The sequence below is a fragment of the Cryptomeria japonica genome, chromosome 1 (assembly GCF_030272615.1).
Source record: "Cryptomeria japonica chromosome 1, Sugi_1.0, whole genome shotgun sequence".
Classification (NCBI taxonomy): Eukaryota; Viridiplantae; Streptophyta; class Pinopsida; order Cupressales; family Cupressaceae; genus Cryptomeria; species Cryptomeria japonica.
In genome coordinates, this window is record NC_081405.1 from 355684091 (window position 1) to 355711784 (window position 27694).

The 27694-nt window shown below is 36.2% G+C and overlaps 1 protein-coding gene across 1 annotated transcript in view; it reads right to left on the reverse strand.

Moving 5' to 3' along the window:
- LOC131069135 (large ribosomal subunit protein uL15c) overlaps positions 1 to 27694 on the reverse strand; it is a 70801-nt gene that overhangs the window by 20431 nt on the left and 22676 nt on the right. Inside the window, exon 4 of the mRNA XM_058004474.2 lies at positions 26762 to 26913. Coding sequence (XP_057860457.2) covers positions 26762 to 26913 — 152 coding nt within the window. The remainder of the gene's footprint in view (positions 1 to 26761; positions 26914 to 27694) is intronic.

Below are 27694 nucleotides of genomic sequence, written 5' to 3' on the forward strand. Positions count from 1 at the left end.
AGATGGGGATTCTCAAATCTTCAAAGTCACAAGCTTTGGTGGTTAATAAAGGGAATCAAAGCAATCAAGGAAAAGGCAAGAACCAAAAGCAACCTAAGCCTAAACAAGATGGAGTGCAATCATCCTCTCCACAACAAGGTGATTCTACATCCTCACCTAAGAAGAAATCATATAAGGACAATCTTTTTTGTGGATATTGCAAGAAGTCGGGACATGATGAACATCATTGTTACAAGAAGGATATTGATGAGTTGAAGAATCTTGAGAAGAACAAAATCAACCTACCTTCTAGAATGTCTACATCAGCTTCTTCTTCCAAAGAAAAAGATAAAGGAAAGGATCACTCTTTTGGGACAGAAAAAGGAAAGGGACAAGCTCTTTGTGCTACTACAAGTCATGATTCAGGGAGATGGCTTCTAGATTCAGGGACTTCTCATCATATGGCATCTTTGCAGTCTATGTTTTCTACTTTTGAGTCTTGCCACATGCCGCAGATTTTGATGGGCAATCATACATACATGGATGTGATTGGGAAAGGATCTATTGCCATTGCAGATAACTCCTTCAATGATGTGTTGTGTGTACCCCACTTGACAAACAATCTTCTTTCCATCTATCAAATCACACATGGGGGCAACTAGGAAAACTGTGGAGTTCACACCTGATTCAGTTATCATTAGAGACTTGGAGACTAGAGCTATCACTGCGACTGGGGTGGTTGATCATGCATCTCGGTTGTACTCATTTTCACATTTTGGTCCTATTAATGAGGATGATTCTTCACATATTCAGATTTTGAGAACTTTGGGTACTTGAACTTAGGGATTCTCACATATGACCCCGTTCTTGAGCCTTCTATTTCATCTCCTATTGATATCACAACACCTATTGCACCTGATGATGCAGCTAGTGCGACAGTTTTGCCTTCTTGTGATTCAGTGCAGCAGGATATTCCATGTCTTCCAGCTTCAATTCATTGGGATGGGTACTTGACAGACATTGTAGGTTTGTTTGTGGAGTCCTACATTGCAGATTTGGGAGACATCATTGATGACATTCATCTTCTCTTTGATGAAGATGATCCTTCTTTGATTGTTGCGAGGGAACACTCTAACCCTCTTGTGCATTCTCTACATGATCATTCTTTTGAGGTTGACATGATTGTGGATACTTTTGTACAGTAGTTGGAGGAGGTCTCTTTATCCTTTGAGGAGACATGTGAGTCTTTGGCTATTGTTCTACATTCTTCTCCACTAGATCTTGGGTTGCCTTTTCCAGCAGTGTGGAGCAATTCACCACCTTTGGAGGGGGTAACCTTCAGCATCGACATGGGGACACTTGAGCATTTTTCAGAGATTCCATTCATCATGAGTTTTTTTCCTACATCTTCCCTTCATGATTGGGGAGACTTCATGGATACACCTTTGGTTTTGTTTCTTCCTAAGGGGAGGAACGTTGTTCGACATTCGTGGAGCAGTTTCTTCATTCATCATTGAGCTTCTACCATTGGTGCAGATTCTACATTGAGGGGGTGCTACCTAGCCTCTCTTCTTCTCTCATATGGGGGGGACTTTTTCCTCACATGGGGTTTTGTTCCTCACATACTTCTATGAGAGTTTTCTTTGTATGGTTTTCATCTCTCTTTTCAGGGGAGGGTTTTCTCTCATTGGGTTTTTCTCTCTTTCTCCGCTTTATGAGAGATTGCATTGGTTTGTGTGCATTTGCATTTGTACATGAGTACCTAACATGGTCTAGCAGTCGGGACCCATCTTGATTTGCTTAGTTGCATTGTAAACTTAAGTGCATTCCCCTAAGTTGCACTTAACGGGGGGTGTTGGTGTAATTAATTATTCATGTTGGATATTATTACACCTTACTTAAGTTTACTTAGGATAATGCATTTCATAATAGTTTGGGTATGAGACACTTGGGTGTTTATGCTACATTGGGATAGTGTGTGTAGGAGAATTTCCACCTTTTGTGGTCTTATCTTGTTGTTACATTCCACCTTCGGTGGGTGATCCACCTCATGTGGAATATTATATTGTTTCTCCTACCTACCACACCTATTTCCTACCTACCCTTGTTTCTCATTGAGCCACATGTCATGTTTGTGTGCTCACATATCCATATAACCTTGCCTATATAAGCAGGCTCATATTCATTGTATGTAATGAACGATTGATTGGTTGATGATCCAGTTGATCAGTATTTTCTCTTGATAGAATACAGTTTATTCCTATCATCTATTTGTCTCTCTATTGTACTTTTCATTGAGCTCTTGATCTTGGCAAAATCTCACATAATGTATGATTCTCTTTGTTTCATTGCGTTATCTAGCTGGTTGCATCATTCCTTGACCTCTTGTAGGTGTTGTCTTGCTTGGGCAGCAAGCACCTTTGCCTTCTTAGCTCTTTGTAAACACCCATCACACATATCTTGTGTCCTTTTAACATCTTCCATGGTATGATGTACAAAGTTAGAACCTTTGTGGCTTGAATTCACAATATAAACTTCATGTTCGACACCTTCAACTTGAGTTCCAGCATTGGAAGACTCAACAATACCATCATCTTTATGTGAGATTGTTGGTGTAAATAATTATTCATCTTGGATATTATTACACTATACTTAAGTTTACTTAGGAGAATGCATCTCATAGTAGTTTGGGTATGAAACACTCGGGTGTTTGTGCCACATTGGGATAGTGTGTGTAGGAGAATTTCCACCTTTTATGGTGTTGATCTTGTTACTACTCTATCATATCCACTTATTGTGGAGTGATAATTCCACCTTCGGTGGGTGATCCACCTCATGTGGAATATTTTATTGTTTCTCCTACCTACCACACCTATTTCCTACCTACCCTTGTTTCTTATTGAGCCACATGTCATGTTTGTGTGCTCACATATCCATATAGCCTTGCCTATATAAGCAAGCTCATCTACATTGTAAAAATAACTATTGAACAACGATTGATGATCCAGTTGATCACATTTTGCATCTTGATAGAATACAGTTTATTCCTATCATCTATTTTGTTCTCTCTTATTTGTGCTTTCCATTGCCTCTAGATCTTGGCAAAATCTCACAGAAATGAATACTACCTCATGATGAAGCAAGTATTTAGAACTGCTATTGCAAAAATCAGAATGCATGTCATACCTTTGTGTCATGTTTTCAATGTTCACAAGCGTCTCTTCATTTCTTGTAGCGTGCTTATTAAATTCCTCATAGAGATTTTTACAAACCTCACTTATGGATGAACCAAGCGATTCTTCTCCATTGAAGATCATTGTTTCCTTGTACAATTTGTCATTGTCTTTAAGTGCCTCCTCTTGATCCAAAGTCTCATATGGTGGAAATGGGCTTGTGAACAAGGTCTCACCTTCTTGAAGAATTCCACATGAGGACTGATCTTTGCCTTCCATACGATTACTTGTAGGCTACAATTCAAAAACAAGTGATTCTTCTTTATTTCCTTGTTCTTGCACATTTAGCTCTTCTTTCCCAATATTTCCTTTGATATCTCTTGATTCTTCTTTCTTTCTTTGCTGCTTATATGAACTCAAATCATCATCATCCTCATCTGGTATACCCATAAATTGTGTGAAGGAAAGGAGGTCATGTATCTCCTTAGGAAGAGTACAATACTTATGGTAGCTGCTCATAATTGCTTCATTTGTTGTCATGGCATGAGGTCTCTTACTTGTACATGTAGATGGAGATGAAACCTTAGAGTGCCTAGAACTCCTTGAAAGTGAATCTTCAAAATGCTGCAAATTCCGAACTATCTTCCATTGTGTTTGAGCAAGGTCTTTCATTATTTTCTATAGGCTAGGTGCCTTTTCTTTCTTTGGTGGAGCAGGAAGGAAGGTGGGTAACAATCTTCCATCTTTAATTATTGCCATGGAACTAATCTTCAGTAACATGCAACCATCTGGGTATCCACCAAATTGATCAAAAGTAACATGCAACCATTTGGGTATCCACCAAACTGACCTGCAACACAAATCCACTAATCAAGATTGCTCAGAAATAACATGCAATGGTAACCCTCGTCATAAACTACTCCTAAACTGACATGCAATCATCTGTGTATTCACCAAATTGTCATGCAATAACATTCGACAAACATGCAACTGCAAAATCTAACATGCACTGCTGAAACCCTAACAGGCTGGCAAGATCACCAGCTCTGTTATCACTGAAATATCTCGATCTTGGATAATGCTTCAAATCTGATTTGGGTTTTTGTCTTTACTCATGTTTTCTTTCATCATAATGTAATATTGCAACGTGCAAACATGCAGATTGAACATGCAAGATGAATAATATAGATTTTCAAGCAAATCAATCAATGAAATATAGAGAATCTAAATAAGGCAATGAAATTCTTTTGATATAGAAATGTATTGCTGTTTACAAACACATGTTGTCGTTACAAATCAGAAAATGCCTAATGCCCTCAGATAACACATACCCTGGAATGCCTCCACGCATAAAATAACAAACCCTCTGAAAATCTACGAGATAGATCATTGAATCTCCATGAAAACTGATCAATGTTGTGCAACTATGAATCTTGAGATGAATTTCACCAAGTGGGATGATCTGGGTTTCCATCCAAATAGCCAAAACCTTTAGGGTTTTCGTACTAGGGTTTATTGAACCTGCAAGCTAAAGCTCTCAAGCTCTCAGGGAAAAGTTTCTTTGAAAATAACAACAAGAATGAATCCTCATTGCACGTTTTCCTCCTTTTATAATACTTTTCCTTTTCGAAAGTAGTACTTTATTTTATTTCTCTTTTAAATTACTTTTCCCCCCAAAAGTGACTTTAATTTATAATTTGTCATTGACATTATTATAAAGTCACTTTATTAAATAAAGTATGTCCAACTGCTAATTAATTAAATTTAAATAATCCCATAGGACTTTAATGTCACTTTATTAAATAAAGTATGTCCAACTGCTAATTAATTAAATTTAAATAATCCCATAGGACTTAGGACTATTTAACATTTAATTAATTAATTTATTTCCTTAAATAAATCAAATTAACCTATGGGGATAAAATAAGCTAATAATCTCCTCTAGGTGATCACTCAGAGAAAAGGGGACATTACATGTTTACTATGAATGAAGTAATCTATGATTTTGTCATAATTATCAGATCACAGCTTCTATGTACCAAATCCTCTTAAGTTTCAAATAAAAAGACAAGCAATATCCACGGCGAAAATATTCCTTGGGTATAGGTATACATTTAGTTTGTATACATATATATAATATTAATATTTAAAATTATATAATTAAAATAGTGATACTCATAATTGCCAAAAAAACAAAATATTTAAATACCCCATAACTTGCAAAAATGAAAATATTTATAAATTCATAGCTCGATGATTTGTCAAATGACATTACATAATGAAAATTACAATCAATATTATATAATCTTCATATAGTTCTTCATCAAATGCATCGAAGTTGACATTTTGTTCAATTTTGCTTGACCACAATTACAATGCCACTTCCACTAGCCATGTACTACACAAGCTGCCTCATCTAAAGAGATTTCTAGTAAGTTGTGCGACATTAATGTCTGAGTCAACACACTCAAAAGTTAGATCCTAATTCCTCTTCAGCCCCTCATTGTAATCAAGTTTCTTGCATGACAAGAGATCCTAGCAATCAGTGGGGATCGACAAGAACTCCAACAAGGTCGAGGGGCAGCACCATTGAAACCACACAAACCTTCATGACGTGCACCATTTTCACAATTTTAACACCTAAGAGAGAAGTTAGGTACACGGACTTTTTTGTTGATAAAAATGCTTTAAAAAATTAACTTTTTTTCTGAATTTATATAGACAGCCTTTGGGTTCCCCAAGGTTCGCCCAAGCTTGGCCTAGGTTACCTCCCAAGCACCCTAGGTTCTCTATGGGTCCTTTTGTGAAATACCCACAGGAAACCTGGGATGTCCGAGTGGAACCCTAGGTGAATTGAGAGAGGAACCAACTCAGGATCCAGACTGAAACAAAACCTGTACAGGTTGGGGGATTAGTGGGGGTTTAGGGTCAAGATGAGTTACATGACAGTGAGCAGATGGTGATGAAAGTGGAGAAATGTGAGCAGCGAGGTAATCCCAACCAACCCTCCATATAGAAAGTTCAAATGGGAGTGCTTTGTATTGTGATTGCACTTTTGAGCAAAATATGCCAAGGAGCCATTCAACAAGCAAAGACCTTTGAGCTAGTTTGCCAAGCAATTGACATAAAAATGTGCATAACTCAGGATAGAATTGACAAAGAGCAAGCAACATTTATGAACTTGAATGGAAGGGCAGCTTTATGAGAATGATGCACACCTATATATTGTTGGTAAAGGGCAAAGATAATCAGATTGTACAATGGAGATGTCACTATACCATCTGCTACTTCCTCCAGGTGTCTAGACTAGTCCATTTTTCTAGACTAGTCCATTTTTCAGATAAATGGAATGGAACCGAGGTGGCAGATTCAACGTCAGCTTCAAACATTGTAACTTATGTGTTTCATTTGTAGGCTAGAGAGAAGACAGATAACGACATTGGAAATTTCTTTTATGCTAATGGTCTTTCATTTCATGTTGCTCAATCTCCTTATTAGAAGGAAGCTATTGCCAAGTTAGGTAAAGTATGTCCATCATATGCGCTTCGTAGTGAGAGCGAATTGAGAACCACAATCGTAGGAAAAATTTATTATAAGATTAACTAACAGGAGGAGGAGATGAAAGCCACATAGATGTCACATGACTAAAACATAATCATGGACAGGTAGACAGACATTAGAAGTTGCCCCTTCATCAATGTCATAGTTACATTAAGGAAGCCCCTTACTTCCTTATTGTAGTTGATTGTTTTGGAAAGCACAATGTTGTGAAGTTCTAAATTTTGAGATGCTATTCAAGAGTTTGGCCCATCCAATGTATTGCAGGCCACTACCAATGCAAAATGTGTGTAGGGTAGACGGGAAATTAGTGAAATTTACTTGCTAACATATCTAACCCTTAATACCATAAACAATGCACTAAAGAACGATAGAAAGTTTGAGAGGGTCAAAAAGGTCATGGCAAATACAATGGAATTACAAATACTCATTTGCAATCACCACACCTCATAGTCACTGTTATTGGTCCTTTTCAAGGAAGAAAATTATCAGATCAGTAGAAGACTAGATTTTGCATCCTAATCCATTTTATTAGAGTGGATGCTTTAGTAGTAGGAGTTTCTGCAACTAATGATCATAACACAAGACTGAAATGTGTGGGGCAGTCCAAGATAGACCTGTGGAAAATTGTGAATGAGGTGGTGACCAGAAATACATTTTGGTCAAGTGAGTTATATAGTTAGCATAAAATGCTGTTTTAATGTTCCATTAATTTGTGTGTGGTATTTATTTATCTGGCTAACCATCCAAGATCTAAAGTAATACAGTATGCTTTACAAAACAGGGAATAGCAAGTTTCTGTGTGTGTTAACTGTGTTATTGAGAAATAGAGTCTGGTACTAATATATTATTATTATTATTCCTATACTCTTAAGACAATATGGCAGAGATATTATTACTTCACGGATGCTGCTCCAAGATCAGAGTCTTTGCTAGACTTATTTGCCTTGTTTGCCATCTCCCCGAGAAATTTCAATCATCGGAAGACTAATGTCACCAGTATTCCATCTTCCATAATATGTGCTTCCGAGGAATTAAGATTTTGTATGTTCTTAACAAACTCTGGAATAACTTAGCTGAAACAACCGAGGTGCTCCTTGATTATTTTGTACAATCTCTATCACATAAAGAATAATACATTACACCATTGTTGTCATTTTATGACACCCTTGGACCATTAGTGAGAACCGATCAAAGATGCGTTCTATGGATCAATAATGCCCCGATTGATCAAGCGCCAAGTCAGAGAATCAGGAAAATGCTTAAGTGTTCTTTCATCGTGAGGTAGACTTCGAGCCTTCTCCCTTCATCCTTGCATCTTGCCTTCAATACCTCAGGCTCCACTAACCCACTCTCCTTCCTTAAAGGATATCGGATTTCAGATTTCGGAGAACTAGTCTAACACTTACTCTTTTGGTAAGCGTTAGACTGTTTCCCCAAACCCTTAAATCTAAAATCCGAAATCCTTTCCTTTGTCAGATTTCGAGGATTTCGGATTTCGGGGAACCAATCTAACCCTTAATCTTTTGGTAAGCATTAGATTGTATCCCCGAACCCCAAAATCCGAAATCCCTTCCTTTGTCAGATTTCAAATTTTGGGGAATTGGTCTAACCCTTACTATTTTGGTAAGCATTAAACTATTTCCCTGAACCCCAAAATTCGAATTCCCTCCCTTTGTTGGATTTCGGATTTCGAGGAACTATTTTAACCCTTACTCTTTTGGTAAGCATTAGACTATTTCCCTGAACACTGAAACCCCTCTCCCGCCTCCCTCTTGTTCCTTCGATCTTTTAGACTTCGGGGATCCTAACTCCTCATCCTTAGCATTGCTTTCTTGAAGACCCAATGCCCAATCTTTGATGACCAACAACACTTCCAGATGGCGTGTTCAACACTCAAATCTCTTAATGCTTCACCAACCCCTACAATTTGTCTATTTCGATTCATGGAGCTACAAGGGCGCATTTAATGTATTTTGCAGGTTGCCATCAAGTGGAGTCCAAGGCCATGCCTATTTATGGTTGCTTGGTGGTTTTCATGTCAAGTTTGCATGCTATGACCGTGGATTGTCAGGCAATCAACCTTCAAGATGGAATTTCCTTCTTGGGATTGCCTTGTCAAGGTATGGTCAGGTTTCTTGCACGCACAATTATGTAAGATCCGGCCACTTCCCTATCTTCTCAGATTAACATTCTCCTATAAACACTAGAGTCAAGGGTTCCCCTCTTTAATTGTTAGTTTCTTCTCTGCAACCAAGTTGCTATAAATAGGTTGTTAGGTCTCATTGTAAAGGGTTCTCTCCCAGCTAGTTCGAGTTATCTTCTGCTCTTTCACTTCTCTTGCATTTATGCAACTGTAAGTTTTGTTGTTGGTGTATGAATGAATTGAAATCATCATTTTTGCCTCTCTTTGACTTGTGCATGTTGTGTATATCTTCTTACCTTCATGATAAGCTATATTTTGTGACTTTCTTTCACATCTATGTTGTGTTAACTTGTTCCTAAGTGTGAATTGTGGAAAATCTTCTTTCGTTTTGACATTCAGTAAACCCTAACCTCCATACATGCTTTTGGTGTCACTTATGCAATTCAAGTTTGTGCATCTCCATGACATTTTGGTTGATTCCTTGTGTTATTTCGGAGCCAGGAGAGAGAGATCTCTTATCTTAGTGTATCACCTCTTTACTTTCTGCATTTTCTTGTCTCTTTTCTCCTACAAGTTGTTAGAGTGAGTTTAGAAGTAGAATTTGAAGTACTGGTTTGGTCCAACACCTGCACTTGGAAAAGGAAGGAAGTCGCCCTTCTCCAAAGATTCAACCCCTTGCGCAAGGTCCCACACTTCAAGGTTGTTTCCATGTTTCACAAGGTTGTTGGGTTGATAGCTCAACAACAATGCAAACTTTTGCGACAACAGTTTCTAGCATGCCAAGTGGGGCCAAGCATTCAAGATGTTTCAAAGGCAAAATCTACTGGTTATGCAATTCCACCTAAAATTTTCAACTTTAATGCTAAGAATGCGGTGTTCCACTTAGCATTTCAGCCTTGAGGAGGTCTTTCTTCAAGTACTTGGCAACTCTACTCGCGAATCCAGTCTCATGTTCATGACTTGTTGCTAATTCCATGCCCAGAATTCAAACAAGGGCATCTTCTAGAGGTAACTTTTAATTTTCGGAGCTTCCATTCTCAAATTCTAGGAGAGGTAGATCTTCATTGTCCCCAGTTAGAAGTGTTGAAGTTATAAGAACTCCATACCCTAGGTCTCATTCTACCCCTCCACTCACAAGACCATTGCAATCTAGGGCTCCCACTACTCATTTCAATAAACCATTGTTTCAAATGGCCAAAAATCAGGTTTTCGTCACCTTTAATGGGGGAAGTACCCTCATATTAGCCCAAAGAAATGATATACCAATGGCTGCATTAAAAAGTATACCCTATTTTACTGATGAAACAGACAGCACTCCCATAGAACACATTCAAAACATTGCAAACATATGTTATGTCCATAATGTCACTCTTGGCCACATCCTTGAAAGGAAAAGCCTTGCAGTGGTATAGAGGGTTGCAGCCTAGCTCCATTCACAATTGGGACGAGTTGGGGGAGAAGTTATGTGAACAATTTGAAGACAAAAGTGATCACCTATCACTTGTTGAACAACTAACTAAAATCAAGAGGGCGCCTCATGAATTCATGGGAGACTTCAACCTCAAATTCCAAAAAAAAAGGGATAGAATCCCTACTCTAGTAAAACCATCTCCCAATCATACCTCCTTCTATTATCTAAGAGCTCTCAATAGTGATGTAGCTATCATGATACAATCAATGGGGGGAATTACTGTACCAAATGCATATTATGTAGCCATAAGGGCAGAAAATTGTTTAACACAAGCTGGGAAGATTGCTCCAAGGCCACAAAATGCCTCTATTCCTAGAAGTTCCTACCCAACAGCCCACATTGGCTCCTATTCCAATTGCATCTACAAGTCAGCCATCCACATCCACTTCATCCTCAAATGAGTTCCATGAGGTCAAGACTCTATTGCAGAACTTTGGCAGTGAGTTGGTGACACTAAAGAGGCAACAAGCTCAGCATAATAGGCCTTATCAAGCACAAAATCAAAATTACCATCAAAATAGACCATCTTTTCAAGGGCAAAACCAATGGAATTATGCAAGGCCCTTAAAATAGGGTGAACCCTACAGCTGCAAGTAACTCAAAGGCAATACTTCCAATGCAAAACAATCTCGCCCAAGAGCATGATTGGCGTCAACCATGCAATCAGCCACACAACCAAATTGCATGCCAAAATGGAGAGTTTGTCCAAGCTCCAGTAGAGCAAAATGAGCCAACCACGTCCAATCAATAATATGATCCAAATCAACCAAGTGGTGGTAATCAAGCTCACATACAAGGAGATTCTACTTCTATCAATTGGCAAGAAGCAGAATTCTATGGTATAAACCAGACAAGTGGTGATGCTATGGCACAATACACAAGGAAAAGAAGGAGAGTGATAGAAGGTGCCACACCTTCAACAGCAACCCAAGCTCCAATGCCCAAAGCAGCTGTCCAAAATACAAACCAGAATACCATTTAGGCAGCAAGAGACAAGGGGAGACTCAGGTCACCCCAATAACAAGGACAAACCTTGTTGTTACAAAGGGGCCTTCAAAATCAGTTGGAATTCCTTCAACATAGTTGACCAAATGAAGAAGGCCAATCTCAATGTCACTATGTGTGAAGCTCTTTCCATCCCATCCCAAAGGGGTCTCCTTAAGGAGGCATTGAAGGACATCAACCAATCAAACGATGAGGCAACAGTCATCATGAAGTTAGTTTCAACCAGTTTGGTACAACCCATGGAGGAAGAAGATTCAAGCAAAATCAGTAAGCCTCCTCCCTTCTATCTCTTGTTAATCATAAAAGATAACTTAGTTCACAATTGCATGATAGATTCAGGAGCTAGCAGCTCAGTCATACCTAAGAAGGTAACTGATCTTCTTGGCATAGAATATGAACTTGTGACTGAAGGGGTTGTCCAACTAGATGGCACCTCTGTGAGGACGGTAGGGGTTGTTAAAAAGTTGAATTTAACCTTGCACACATGCCTTGGTTGCATTGTCTCGCAAGACATATCAGTCATTGACCTACCTATTTTCTTTACCATATGTCTATCTAGAGACTTCACCGCCAAGATAGGTGGATACTTGTCTACATATTGGTCCCACATGTTATTTCGAACAGAGTATGGTACTAATGTTAACATAAAAGAAGAACCCATTGCAAAAAACCACATTGAGCCCTACACACATAGCCCCATAAACATGAATTGCACTTTGTATGAAGAGGGGGCAGAGTGTATTGTCCGTGAGCCTACTACTCTTCTAGAGGAGGTTCCTAATTGCTTACTGGATGAGTGGGGCAATTCTTTTCAGTTTGATCCATTAACTGAAACTAAAGAAAATGGGCTTGGCACCTATTGTATTCATGAGGAGAATACTCCTGTTTGTAACCTCATCAAGAGACAAGAAGATCCGGAGGGGTTATGAAGCATGTTTTTGATGGTTTGAGAAACAAGAATGGTGCGGGTGTTGGTGTAATGTTTGTTTTTCCTGAGCAAGAGAAAAATGTATTCTCTATTAGGCTTCATTTTTGTTGCACCAACAATGTGGCTGAGTATGAAGCTTTGATTCAAGGTGTCCAACTCGTACAAAATAGAAAGATCAAATCTTTGCAAAAATTTGGAGATAGTGAGTTGGTTGTTAATCATATTAGAGCTCAAAGCATAACAAAATAAAAACTTACTCAAATCATACAAACACGGGATTTGGGATTTGATTGAAGGATTTGAGACTTTCAACATCCAAAGCATTCCTAGGATTCAAAATAAACATGTTGATAGACTTGCAGCAGTTGGTGCTCAGTTTGATATACCAGTGCATGAAGCAAACAAGAAGGAACAACACATCATACTTGTTGTGAGGCCTGCTGTCCCAAACAATCAAGCAAATTGGCAGTTATTTGAAAGTGATCAATAGATTATCAATCTCTTGCAAAATGAAGCAGAATTTTCTACTAGAAATCGATCTATGCTACAAGACTAATATGGAGATCAGATCATGCAGCTCAACTCCAACAAGCTACCTAAAGGTCTACTTACCTTGGAAGGCATTTTCAACTCAGACGATCAACTGAAGAACATGAACTTGCCTGCGAAGAAACGTGATTATAAGCCAATTGTTACCAAGGGTAAGTCACTAAATTTGGGAAAGGTATGTTCCTCAACCGGGCAAGTAGCCTTTGTTAAGCTTTTTCAAAAATATGATGACATAGTTGCTTGGACCTATGAAAAATTAGGGGTTTTGACCCTAGCTTAGCCCAGCATACCATAGAACTAGACCCAAACGCAAAACCAATCAGACAAAAACAAAGGCCAATAAACCCCAAAATTGAGCCACTAATGAGGAAGGAGTTGACCAAACTTAGAGAGGCCACTATCATCTTTCCAATCAAACACTCCTCTTGGGTGGCTAACCTTGTCCCTGTAAGAAAGAATGGGGAAATCAAACTATGTGTAGATTTTAGGGACCTCAATAGAGCTTCTCTAAAGAATTATTATCCCCTTCCCTCCAAGGAATAAATTCTACAAAAAGTAAGTGGCTCATAAAGAGTTTCTTTCTTGGATGGGTATTCAAGCTAGAATCAGATTTTGGTACAAGAGTCGGATCAATATAAGACTGCATTTACTACTAAGTGGGGTACCTATGCTTATTGTAAGATGCCTTTTGGGCTAACCAATGCAGGTGCCACCTTTCAAAGAACAATGGACATGGCTTTCAAGGGTGTATTAGCAAAGTTTGTGCTTATGTACCTTGATGATATAATCGTTTATTCAAAGCATGCAATTGATCATTTTGATCATCTTCAGAAGGTGTTTATGAAATGCAGGGAATATGGTGTATCCTTGAACCCAAGGAAATGTGTATTCAAAACTGATCAAGGAATATTGTTGGGACACATTGTATCCAAAGAGGGCTTAGCCATTGACCCAGAACGAGTGGAAGCCATTCTTTCTCTTCCACTCCCCAGTCACAAAAAAAGATTACAAAGTTTCCTTGGTAGGATCAACTTTGTGAGAAGGTTCATTCCCAACCTTGCCACAATGGTAGAACCTCTCACCTCCATGTTGAAGATAAATCTAGCCTCCAGTTGGAACAAGTGAAAGCCAATTTCGAAGAGACCAAGCAAGCAATTGCTCAGGCCCCCACTCTTGTCAACCCTAACTATGAAAAGGATTTTACCCTCTATACCTTCATTGGAGAACCAAGCGTCTCAGTTGTTCTAGCACAGTTGAACAATGATGATTTGGAGCAGCCCATTGCTTTCTTCAGTAAGGGACTTAAGGATTATGAACTCAAGTACAACTATGTAGAGAAGCAAGTCCGCATTGTCATTAGAGCACTGAAGAAATTCAGACATTTTGTCTAACAATAGGATCCAACTCTTAGTTCCACAATCAAGTGTCAAGGATTTCCTTCTAAATAAGGACATTAGCAAGAAGAGGGTTGGGTGGGTAACCAAGTTCATGTAATATAACATTGTTGTGACGTCTTCACACATTGCCCCATTGCAAATGGGGACCCCTACTTTTTGCTTTCTAGGGTTTGTTTTCTTGGTCTTTTAGGTTCTGGGCTATTAGTCTTTGCATTGAAGGGGTCGCCAGGGGGCTCATTAGGATAGCAGGCTCTGCTTGAGTCAGGTGGATCTCCTCAAGAGGTCAGGTCAATTGAGTGATTAGGGGTTATTCAGATCACTCCTAGGGTGTTTTTTGTGTACTATCCGATTGCACTTCAAGTTGCTAAATCAAACCTTGGTTGAATGCATAATGTCCTCCTAGGTCCCATCCCTTACATCAAGGACAGAGCGAATTCGCCTTGAGAAGTCTGGAATGTCATCCTGATCCTCAAATGTCCTGAAATTTGGCTAAGTCTGGAATGTCATCCTCATCTTGAAATTTGACAAAGTCTGGAAAATTGAAGAATCCTCCAAAAACTAGATTTTGCATTATAACTCCTGGAGGTCCGAAACCACTCTCAAACATCCTGACAATATATATGGAATATAACTTAAATATCTTTCTTCTTTCTTATACTTAAATGTTATATTACATATATGAATCCTGGCGAAGAGACTAAAATGTCAAATTTTGCTCCTGACCCTTCCAAAGGGTCCAAAGCGAATTTCAATTTTGCTCTTGACCCTTCCAAAGGGTCCAGAGCGAAATTTCACAAAGGACCTAAGATTTCACCTAAGTCATTGGTTGGTTGGATTGATTTGCAAGGATATGGAAGGAAATGCACCAAAATGTTGAGTCTAAGGCGAAGTCAAGTCAATTTCAAGGTGAATTAAGCCTGGAATAGGAATTTCGCTCCTGACCCTTCCAGAGGGTCCAGAGCGAAATCCTTAAAACCTCTATTTTGCTCCCAATTTTGCATCAAACCTAGCGTTGATTGAGATTAGAGGCATCCTTAGGCATGCATTTGATCAAGTTGTGGTCACGAAATGTGAAGATTTTATCCTAGAATGCAAATTTCACTCCTGGCCCTTCCAAAGGGTCCAGAGCGAAATTCCCAAAATCACCTAATTTGCTCATGATAGAAGCTAAAATATGAATTCCTAGGCCTTGGAAGAGAGAAGACTAGTGCATACTTGCCTTAGGGAGCGATTTGGGGTAAAGAAATGATGCAATTTGGACCTAATCATGAATTTCGCTCCTAACCCTTCTAGAGGGTCCAGAGCGAAATCCTTTGAAACTCCTATTTTTCACCTTGTTTGAGCTAGGCGAAGGACAAATTTTGAGATCATGATGAGAAGAGGTTTGAGGGCAAGGCCTAATATTGTGAAATGGTGAAATGAGGTATAAATTGAGCAAAGTAGCAAATTTCGCTCCTGACCCTTCCAAAGGGTCCTGAGTGAATTTTATTATAGGGCCTGTCCCTGGAGAGGATCTTGAGCGAATTTCATTCTAATGCCTTCTTGTTGATGATTTAAGGTAAGAAATCTTATGTTAAGATAAATATATCATGTCTACTTAATTATCTTTTGGTTTGTTTTGCAGATGGAAGAAAATCAGACGAGGACAAGGATGACCTATTCTAAGCCCATCATCATCAAGGACACTCCAAATATATGGAGGACTACAAGTGTTTGAAGAGTTGCAAGCTATCTCCAAAACCTTCATTTTGCCACACAAAGGAACCACATGATGACAGAGAAGAAGGATCTTACAAGTACTTCAAGTACTTCAAGGCGAAGTATGCTATCAGAGAAAGAAATGACTTGACCATGTGGAGGCCTCATCAAGCACATGGAAGTTAAAGAGGTACATCATTCATCGCATCAAAAGACAAAGGAGGATCAACCAAGACACAAACATTAGACAAGGTGGCATCCTAGTCATTGTTCCTCTAACCAGATTGGTCCACCTCAGTATGTCCAGATTCAATGTACATGACTCACCGGTGACAGCACAAACTTCAAGGCACCTACCTCTGAATTCTATTGGTTCTCACTCCTTGAATGTAATTTTCTCATTGGCTAAGGAAGTTTGCTATAACAAACCCTAATTAGGGTTTTTGTCTTGTAATCCTAGCCAATGATTCTAAGTCAATCAAAGCCGTCAATCTGTAAAGGGCTCTCTATATAAAGCCCTAGCACTTCTTTTGTAGAGGTTAATAGTCAGAGAATAGTTAGGAGTTAGCAAAAGAGAGATAGTCAATAATTAGTAGCTGAATAGTAGATAGCATTTTAGAGTAGAGTAGAAAGAGAAGGCAAAGATTGTTGTCAAGACATTGTTGCAATATTGATTGTCCCAATTTCACCCTCAACAATTGATTTTTCACAAAATGGCTAAAGCCCATGGGGTGCAACTTTGTATTCCCCCATTTGACATTATTTATCAATCTCTCCTTGATCAACATAGGCTATTGGATTTGATTGTAATTTAATGCCTTTTGTTTTATGCCAAAGAACTTTGAATAGCTTTCATATGAGCCACACGTTTGCAACTTTGCATTCTATGCATTTAGGCAAAGTCACTAAAACATTAGGATGCAATATTGATTGTCCCAATTTCACCCTCAACAATTGATGTTTCACTAATCAACGTTAAGTGTCAGACCTTGTCACCATTTAATAGTTATTTTGAAAAGTTTATGAAAAAAAATTAAATACTATAAAGTTGACATGTTTTCAAAGAGAATATAATAATAAAATAGCAACTCAAATACCACCACATGTAATCTAAGGACAATTGTAGTGCACCCATTCTACATGCTCTACAAATGAACATAATAATACTATCTCTTGCTGAATAATCTATGCTGCATGTTATGCACAAGGCCAAACAGTAAAAGGAGATAGGATGCAGCCTAGAGTTTCACCACTACACCCCTGGCTATAGATCTTGTCCCCAACAAATTGCAGTCGTGACCCTTAACAAATCTAAACCAAATTGATAGATAAAAGAGCATCATAGAAAAATAACATAGAAAGGGCCAAATAAATCTAAACCATTGATTTAGACGACACGTCGTGATCCTATGCGGTATGAACTTATGCAAAATAGCAAAAGGTAGCAATAGGCAGCTTTAGAGTTCCCCCATTTGACCCTACATTGTCAATCATTTATTGGTTAACTCAAGCTGTTGGATACAGTTGACTTTTACCAAATTAAAAGCAACATAGTCTAGTGACAATAGTTAGATTTGATCAATTAGTACTTAAAGAACGCATTATTTCTAAGTTAAAGTAAGAACATATGAGAACCCTTGATTTAGAAGACAAACGTGATATAAATATTGGATCCCTTAATATTTAATTGACTAAAAAGCTTGAACAAGGTAATTTTAAAAAAGGAAACATGGCAGCATACAATTAATTGTGGTTAAATGCTAGCCCATGGAAAAACAAGCTACCTTTTTCTAATCATTCATCATTTTGTTGATGTCATTGATCTCAAAAGCAAAATAATCTCCATCCTAGATAATTGTAGAATTCAAAGCTTCAAGAAAAATGTTAATGAAGGGAAAGGATAAACAAGTGGTTAAATGGATAATTTGTGCCACTGATTAATTATCATTAACGGTTTTCACTCCTTTGCAGATTAACAGAATGTTGCATAATGGAATGTAGTGCACACCTTAAATTTAATTAGATCAATGGTCATTAGTACACCCACAAATACATTGTTTGTTACAATATTATCTATAATAGCATGACAAATAAGCATTAAAGGTGAATGAAATTGATGAGTAGTGGATACAAAGTAGAATTGACTTACGAACATGACCATCTTGAAGGATTTTTGAACTGCAAACTATAGACAATGAACTCGTGACTATAACTATGAAATTGAACATGAACACGACTTGTAACATGGCCAATAAACCTAATCTTGATCATCAAACAAGATTTTCATGATATGTGTAGAACCAAAAATGGAAAACCTAGAAATAGAGTAATTGCTTTATAGAAGGAAATTTTGTCTTTTCAGCCAAATCAAGAAGTAGTCAATGTAACAATATATAAATAATTAAAATACTATTTTGGATATGCCCATTTTTCATTTAATAATTTTCATAGGGATTATCAAGAAATTAGTGTCGAAGTAATTAGGACACTTTGTCTAATTATTTATTAATTAGGTCCTTTAATTACTTTTTCACTTAAGCTAAACTTAGGTGCTTTTTGCTTTATTAAATTAGGCCAATAATAGCTTAAGTTATCTCATTCATTATGATTGAGACACTTGACACTAGCTAATTCAATCTTGCTTTAGGGTTTTGCATCTAGGGTTTCATTCATCCTTTTATAAAGATTCATTGCATCTCCAATATTCTTGTGTACAATCAATACAAAATTCTCAAGGTTGTTATTGAACATATTATATTTGCTTGATCTCTTTTGTGTGACAGTTGTTTTGCTTGTAGATGATACTTGGCTCCTGTGGTTGTATCATCAACTTCTACATGGTATCAGAGCTACTTCTTCATTGGGGGGATTCCTATCCTCATTTTCTCTCTCTTATGGGGGGATATTCATTGTACTATTGTGACAAAAGCAATCCTTGGGGGGTCACATTGAGTCCTCCTTTCCTTTTTTCTCTAGTACAGTTATTGTATTTTCTCTTTTTGGAGAGGAGTTTTCTCCCATGAGGTTTTTCTCATTCTTTGTTTGTGAGAGTTGCATCACTTTGCATTGATTTGTACACGAGTACCTGATCATGTTGAAATAGTAGCTAGCTCGGATACCTATCTATTGTCTTTTAATGTTGTCAATGGCAATTAAAATACACATGTATTATCTATTATGTAAATCGAACTTAGGGCTGGACCCAAATACATGTAACTTGTAATTATGTCTTGCTTGGGCAAAACCAATATATAATGTAAATTGTGGATAGGACAGGCCCTATAAATGTAGCTTGTAATTTGGTCTGACCCTAATTGGGCGATGTAACTTGTGGTCCTATATTGAATGTAACTTGTAGATAGGGTAGGCCCAATATGTATTTTGAGCGATTATGTAATTGGGTTGGGCCCAAACTCATGTAGCGTGTGGTAAAGGCAATCAAGCAATAACGTCTTAATAGGTCAAGACCTATTTGGACGATAAACATAATATTATTATTAAATTAACAAGGCAGGCCGACTTGAGACTTGACACCACAAGTCAAGTATATAAGCAAGTCATTTGCACAGCATAATGAATCAATTTATATACAAGGCGAATCATTCTTAAGGCTGTCAACACATGTAATCTGCTCTCCAACATTTGGCGATCTCTCTCTCTGTCTTGTGCGAACTTGCTCCTCATCCATTGTGTGAAGGTTGGTTGTTAGGTGATGCTATCAAGATCTTGCGAAGCTAATGAAGACTTGCCTTGAGCGAATTTGATGCTGATGATAAGGGCTGCAATCTCCATTATCATATAAAGAGGAATTCAGATCTGCTATCTTGTTGGTTGAACAACAATCTGAGATAAGCACACTTGCCTTGTAATTGCCTACATTTGAGATAATACACATTGTACTTTGTGGCTGGGTTTTTCACCTCCAAGAGGGAGGTTTTCCTAGGGTATTGGTGTGTCTTATTTTGTGTTTTTTATTGTTGTTACTGTTCTGTTATAACCTGATTATTTAAAATTACCATCTGATTGCTTAAAATTGACAGATCAAGCCTAGTTGTCGGGACTCATTCATGCATGCATTTTGCATTCATCTATTTGCTCTTTAGCTTATCCCTAAGTTAATCTAAATGGGGTGTTGGAGTAATGAGGACACTTTATCTAATTATTTATTAATTAGGTCCTTTAATCACTTAAGCTAAGCTTAAGTGCCTTTTCCTTTTATTAAATTAGGCTAATAATATGTCATATCCCCTCCCTGATTGTCATATATAACTTAAATGAAGCAATTATTAATTAATATAATATTTATCAATGAATGAATATTTGAAATTAATAAATATTTATTTTTAATTAATTAATATTTATTTATCAATAATAATATTCTTGAAATATTTACATTAATATTAAATTACATAAATTATAAACAAATGTAATAATATCCATCACAGCAGTTGATAAAAATAACCACAGCCAAGATTACAAACTACAAAGTATACGAATGCAAGCTTCATCATAATGCGATGACTAACTAAACTATGATTAAGTCAAAATTAACACGTATTAAAAAGAGGCAACTTTTCTTTAATGAACGATTTTATAAAAAGGACAAAACGGTTCAAAATAAATATACAACGGTTCATATTAAAGAAACATAACTGCTCTTTGAAAGGTCACACGAACGATATAAAAAGAGGTACGATGGAAATTAAAAAAAAGGATATATTATCTGCAGCACCGATCAGAGCAGATCAGAACTGTTATTAAGTAACAAGCAGTAACATCCCTATTCTGGGTGGTATGCATAGGTGATGTGTTTTAATAAAGATTGCTTAATATATGTAGCCCGATAATGTTTGTATGGAGAATTTAATAATAATAATATTAACATAGACTACAACAATATGTACCATAGTAATACTAATATAAAGGCATTCCTACTTAATTTCACATAATGTGGTAGACCAGATCTGACACATGTCATATTTGTCTGCCATCACAACCATTAGGTAGAATAATGATCAGTGTTTTGGTAAATGGCAGTGCTAGTAATTTATATTATAGGAAATATAATTTGATTTATATATATATATATATATATATATATATACAAACAAGGGTTGATCAAACAAATAATATTTTATAAAGAATTACTCTCCAATAAAACATATGGTTTAATACTATCTGAAAATAAATAAATATATATATATATATATATATAGAATTAGTAATTTAAATGAATAAAATAAATCTGAACTATGAGTCAGATTGAATTATCAATTCAATAAATAGAAAAGATTATGTTATCACTGATATGATTCATGTTAAAATAGATTTGTCTCCTACTCAAGTTAGTTTTTAAGTCAAAATGTATAGAAATAGATGAATTATGGTTAAACAGGCCTACTAGGGGACATTACATAATAGCTTAAATTATCTCATTCATTATGATTGTGACACTTGACATCAGCTAGTTTAATCTTTCTTTAGGGTTTTACATCTAGGATTTTCTTTACCCTTTTATAAGGATTCATTCATTGTATCTCCAATATTCTTGTATGCAATCAATACCAAATTCTTTGGTTGTTATTGAGCATATTATATTTGTTTGATCTCTTTTGTGTGACAAGTGTTTTGCTTGCAGATGATTCTTCGCTCCTGTGGTTGTATCATCAACTTCTACAATCAGATGGATTTTTCAATGTTGCATTGGAATTTGATATTGTCTCTATTTGCAAGAATATTATTGGTGGATTGGATCAATTCAAATGGTCAATGCATATCGGAGAATGTGGGTAATGTGTTGATGATACAAAACACCTCTAGGGCCAGGTAGCAAGGTCATTCGGAGCTCGGAAAATTGCCAAAGTTTAATGCAACCTATTTAGACCACGGACTATAGAGGCAATGCTTCAAAATAACACTAAGATGATGATCTCGATAGACCTACACTAGTTGAAACTTTAATAAGCTTATCCCCAAGGAATCCAAAGACTTTTATCTTGGAAATTCAAAAATAAATTTAAGGATTTTTTCTTCAAACTGTAGCCAACTAGAGAAACTTATTATGGTTTTTTCCCTGTTTAGGAATCTCTATACCCCTAGCAAGTTGAAATTGTAAATGGTTGGAAACCATTGTTTTGAAGTTTTATATTTGAATACTACTTTGTTTTGCTTTTATCTTGTTTGTTTGATGGTTTTCCGAATTAAGTTATGATATTCTGATTTCCTATCTATAATTCATTGAAATAAAATTGATCTAAACTAGGTGCTTCATAACATACCTTTAGCATCAATGGTTGTGAGGATTTGTGTTTAGTTTGCACATGGAATATGGTGGTTGTACTTGTTTCTCTTCAGAGTTGATCCTTGGCAGATCGCACCATCTTCTATCTCTGATTTTGTGAAGCCTAGTTCAGCAAGAATTGATTTTGATTGGATTTGTCTACTTTACAAAATTAGACATTGGCATCAAGATAATGCAAGATTATTCTAACCTTTCACTTTTCTCGTAATCTTTTGCATTTTAGACTACGATTCGATTAGTATTTAGTTACTTAGGTTAGTATTTAGATTGATTCAAACTCATGTCATGTATTTGCATTGTCATATTACTTTGGCTGTAAGTCTTTATTGTTGTCAATTTACACATGAACATAATGAGTAAATGTGGTGAGATTGATCTTGGATTATATTTGTTTAGAATTGCAAATCTCATTTGTTAATCAAAGTTTCTTTGGAAATAGGAGTTTGTGTTGTATTTTCCTTACTTTAAGCTCTAGCCCCTTGAATAGAATGGTCATCGTCAACCTTTGGAGAACAATTTGTTCCACTAAATGTCATGTGTGAAAACACATAACACCTCTATAGTAGTAATATAGAGTGTTTTTGGTACTCTATATTACTAAGTTCATGGGTTGTCGAAAACTCATGCCTAATAACCTATGTTACTAATTTGGGTCCAATCTGGCTCAGATTTGGGTCCAAGTTCAATACACAAGAAGGTCATCTAGGGTTCTACACGCATTGTGGATCGCCAAGGTGAACCTACGCCGAATTTGGCATCCAGTTGATCCTATCGTGATGAACCTATCACTTTTGTTGAGTTTGCCACCTTTCACCCTAAAACATGAATTCCAAGATATTTTAAAGACAAAAACAAAGTAATTTCAATTCTTGTGAATGCAAAACAAAAAAATCATTCATCCTTTTTGAAATTTCATTCTTGCTTGTCATTGCACGATTAGAATTGAAGATTGGTCAATGAAGGTTCCAAAATGGTTGGTTTGCTATTCCTACACATGTGCAAGAGCCCATTTGTTGCCAAAGAAATTGTAGAAGAAGCATTTTACCAAAAAGTTGGGTACTTTTCAAGTTTTTAGTTTTTTTCTACATTTCTTTTTTCACAAATGAACTCTATTGTTTTGTCTTAAAATTCCTGTTTTGTTTCCATTCTTCTATGAATCTAAGGCACATGCTTGAATTTTTTTAATGAATCAGATATTATATATATTTTTTGGTTTTCAATGTGTTGTTTATTGAACTTGTTGCTATAGGGATTACAATGTCAACCAATTTTAGCTACATGAGTAAACTCCACTTCAAAAAAAGACCCAAATTCTACTCTCTGAAAATATGTTGATATGGCACAACACTTCTCGATGGTAGGAATTACATTTGGATTTGCAATGGGTGTGGTATTGAGGAAGTCGGGGATGGTGCATTTACATTCTCATGACAGCCATTGAGGAAGTGGGGCCTCAAAAATGTTCAAGTCATAATCAATAATGCCAAAAATTGTATAGCAGTAGATTTATTAGTGGTAGAGCATTATTCACACATTTTTTGGACATTGTACACTCTCTCAATTGTATGCTACAAAACGTTTGCACCAAAAATTGATTGGACCAAATAAGTGCATGTTGACGATGAAGAGATCCAAATATTCATCACCAACCACCACATGTCACAAGGCATATTTAGAGCACTCTCAAAGTTGGAGTTGTTAAAGGTAAGTGAAGCAATGACATTTATTTTAACAAATATGTTTCACTTTGATAAACAAAAATATTTTAATTTTAATTTTAGCAAATTTTGATTTTTTTTATTTTGATTCCAAATAGGTTGTTTAGACCTGTTTTGCCTCCAACACAATTGTCTTGAGATGGCTTGTGAAGGATTGAGAGGCACTTTCTAACATTATCATCAACCAAAATTGGTCCATATGGAAGCAATCTAGCACTAAAAGGGCAGCAAATACTAAACGGATAATTGTAGATAATATTTGGTGGGATCATGATGAATAGCTTCTCGATTTCATCGAGGTCATATTGAATATGATCCATTATACTGACATGGATAGGCATTGTTTGGGAGAATGATTGAGAAAATGAAGACCATCATAAACGAGAAAGAGCAGGATCCTAAAGAAACTTTCTTCAAATAGCTACACACAATTATTAAAGAGAGATGGAAAAAAATGAACACCCCACTACATTTTCTTGCATTTACATTGAGTCCCAAATATTATAGTGTTGAGATCCTTTTTGTCTCGACAAGGATTGCCCCATATAGAGATGTTGAAGTCAACCAAGGGTACAAGGCAACACTTCGTAGACACTTCATTGATCCTAACATGTAAGATGCAATTTGGATTGATTTTATAAGTTTTGTAAGCTCTAATGACTTTAGTATTGATTCTTTTCATGACAAGTTTAAGGTTGATGCTCATAGTTGGTGGTATTTCTATGGCCAATCATTCAAACACCTACAAACTATTGCAATCAAAATTATATTGCAAATCTTATTAAAAAAATATTTTATCTTTTAAGTTTCATTTATAGTTCAATTTTTTTAATTTGATAACTCTTAACTCTCTAATTTTGTCTTAATAAGTTGCTAGTTCATATGCATCTAAGAGAAATTAGAGCACATACTCCTTCATGCACTCAGTAGAGCGCAATATACTACACTCAAAAAAGATAAGGGTATTATGAACTTGGAATCAATATGTTTCTATGGTGGCTCTAAGTAGTTGGTTTCATGCTTTCAGCTTTGCTTTGGTTTCCTATAGTTAGTTTTTGTTTATGGCATTTTTTTGGTGATAGCTGGTTGGTTGTTTTTTCTAGTTTTTTTCTTTGTTGTGGCCTAAGTGCTACTTTTTGTTAGTTTTTTGTATTTTGATTGTTTCAAGGATGAGGATCCCTATTGTCTCCATCTTTTAGCATAGGAAAAAACAATGATGATGATGATGTTACTATTTTATAATATAATGATATTATCAATAATAATTTTCTAATAATGGTGGGGTGTTGCAAATTCTAGGGTTAATTCCTCTCTTCTATAATGTCTTGGGTGGTTATTATTTTCAGTCAGCATAGCATTTTGATGCCCTATTTTTGTTTGTGTAGTATTTTTTTTGGCTCTCACAACATTTTGTTAGTTGGTAATTCAAACCCTTCTCATGTACTGCTTTATATTTTGTTTTGGGGCAAGGACCCCTATGGAACCCTCAATATTATCTAAAAATAATAATTTTATAATAATAATATATGGGTATAATAAATTAGATAATAGTATAATAATGATAATTTCTAATAGATGGATATTCTAACAGACCAAATTTTATTATTGTTGTTTTTGATTAAGGTAAAACAGGTTTTGAAGGGACCCGAAACCCTTTAACAAAAAAGCATAGAGTAGTCCAGACTTAACAAGACATTAAGCCAAAAAGAGACCACAAAAGACCATACTGCCCCATAAGATATACAATAAGCCTCAAAACAGAGAGGGGGCAAACAAAAAGACAGCAAAAACGCTAGCGAAAACAGACCCAACGAAGAGGCAGCAGAGCACCAGCCCTAGTCCAGCAAATTCATTGACTATGCCATCTCCATTTCAATCTCGATCATTGTATTGGTGGTCTTCTTTAACTTCTGGAAATCAGGAGGAGGTCCCACTGCCTTTCTCTTCAAGGTACCTCTCATTCTTTTGCGAAGAGAAGCCTCTAGAATGAAAATTAATGCGTGGTGCCTGTGATGTGTTCTTAACACAACAAGCTCGAAAAACACTCATGGAAAAATCAATCATGGCAAATTAACTTCTCCACTGGTTAGGCTATCCAGCCTTAATAACTCCCTCCACTTCATCGTCCAACCGGTCCCCTTTTTGCCATATAATTTTATCATAAGCTTGAACTCCAAAGTTGGCAAAATAGTCCGCAACTTTATTACCTTCCCTATATATGTGGGAGATGTGCCAACTTTTGAGAGAGTCAGTTATTTTATGGGATAAGCCAATCCAGCTAGTTTTATAAAAAAAAATTAACTCTGTTTTACCTACCCTTGTTTTTCTTGTTTATCAAGCTCTATACACCTCCTCTTGGCCTCACCAACAATTTAGCATAAGCATACTAAAACATTGACTTGGGCTATGGAAACATCATGACTACAACTGTTAGTTTCCTTGACAAAGCTACATTGTTCTTTTTCGTAGCACTAGAAACTTCTTCATACAATAATAATTATAACATATGACAGGGCAACCAAAAGTGTTTTACTTTTAAATTAAATCTGATATGGCTCCAATTAATCTGATATAAAGCTTCAAATCCCCCCTAGTTAGAATTCAAACAAAGTTTCCCTAGCTTATCGAAAAAATGTTCATAGAGGATTGACATATTGTGCCTCAAACCATGGCTAGCTAGCAAATAAACTCAAAGATCAAAAACAAAGTAAGCATGTTACAAACAAATATACTGAAGTATAATGTAATTATGAGAGAAGAATAGATGGAATACTTGCATGATAGATCCTTGCTTGAATTTATAACCAGTTTTCAGCTAATTTATATGACCATACACACCTTCAGTGGAAGTTTTCTCTCCCTTCCAGAAGGATTGATCAAGCCTTTGCTCTTCAAACTCTCTAAAGAAACCTCCTCACCTTCCTTAAAGCCAATAGCTTCTATGTCACTTAAATTTATAGCGATATACTTTGGCAGGCCTGCACCCATACCTGAATAACACAAAATAAATCAGTAAGGTAATGTTAATCAAAATAGAAGTCCAAGAATAAAGGTAGCATGAGACTTGATACATATGCTTTACTTCAGACTCAATCTCAGTTAAATTAAAATATTCTCTTCTGTGTGTTAGGCTAATAATTTCCTTAGTTTATAATAAGTCTTATAAAAAGTTGAATTGTCGGAGTGTTGGAGAAAAGATATCAGTTTGAATTACTCTAAGTTCATTTTTATGTTAATTTTTTTTACCCAAATCATGAAAGCCAAGTCCGGATTCTTTCGAGGTTGATGAAATTTAACAATTATAAAGCTGGCATGCAGAAGTCAACAGCAATTCATACATGAAAAAACTTTCCACAGTGAAACACACACATTCCTTCACTCTCCACATAATTTTTGTACAGGACCATTGTGAAGACCAAATACAAAGTTGTTTGTTAATTTGTATCTTTTAAATATTTCAATTTTTATTGTAGTCAAAACTTATAAAAAGTCCTAAAAAATAGTTTATGGGTCCTGTTTTGATAACTTTTTATGCATTTGTCTATACTTATAGTATATGCCAAGTGCATATATGTAGTCCTGCTGAACTATATATACTGTGTATTTACTAATTTAGTTGCTTTTTGTAATGTCCCCTTTTGTTTGACCTTCAAAAATAATTAAATGATTAAAATTAAGGTGTCGAAAAATAAATAATTATAAGACAACTAATATTAATTATTTAAAAGAGTCATTAAAATAACAAAAACTTCCTTTTCATAGATCTGCCTG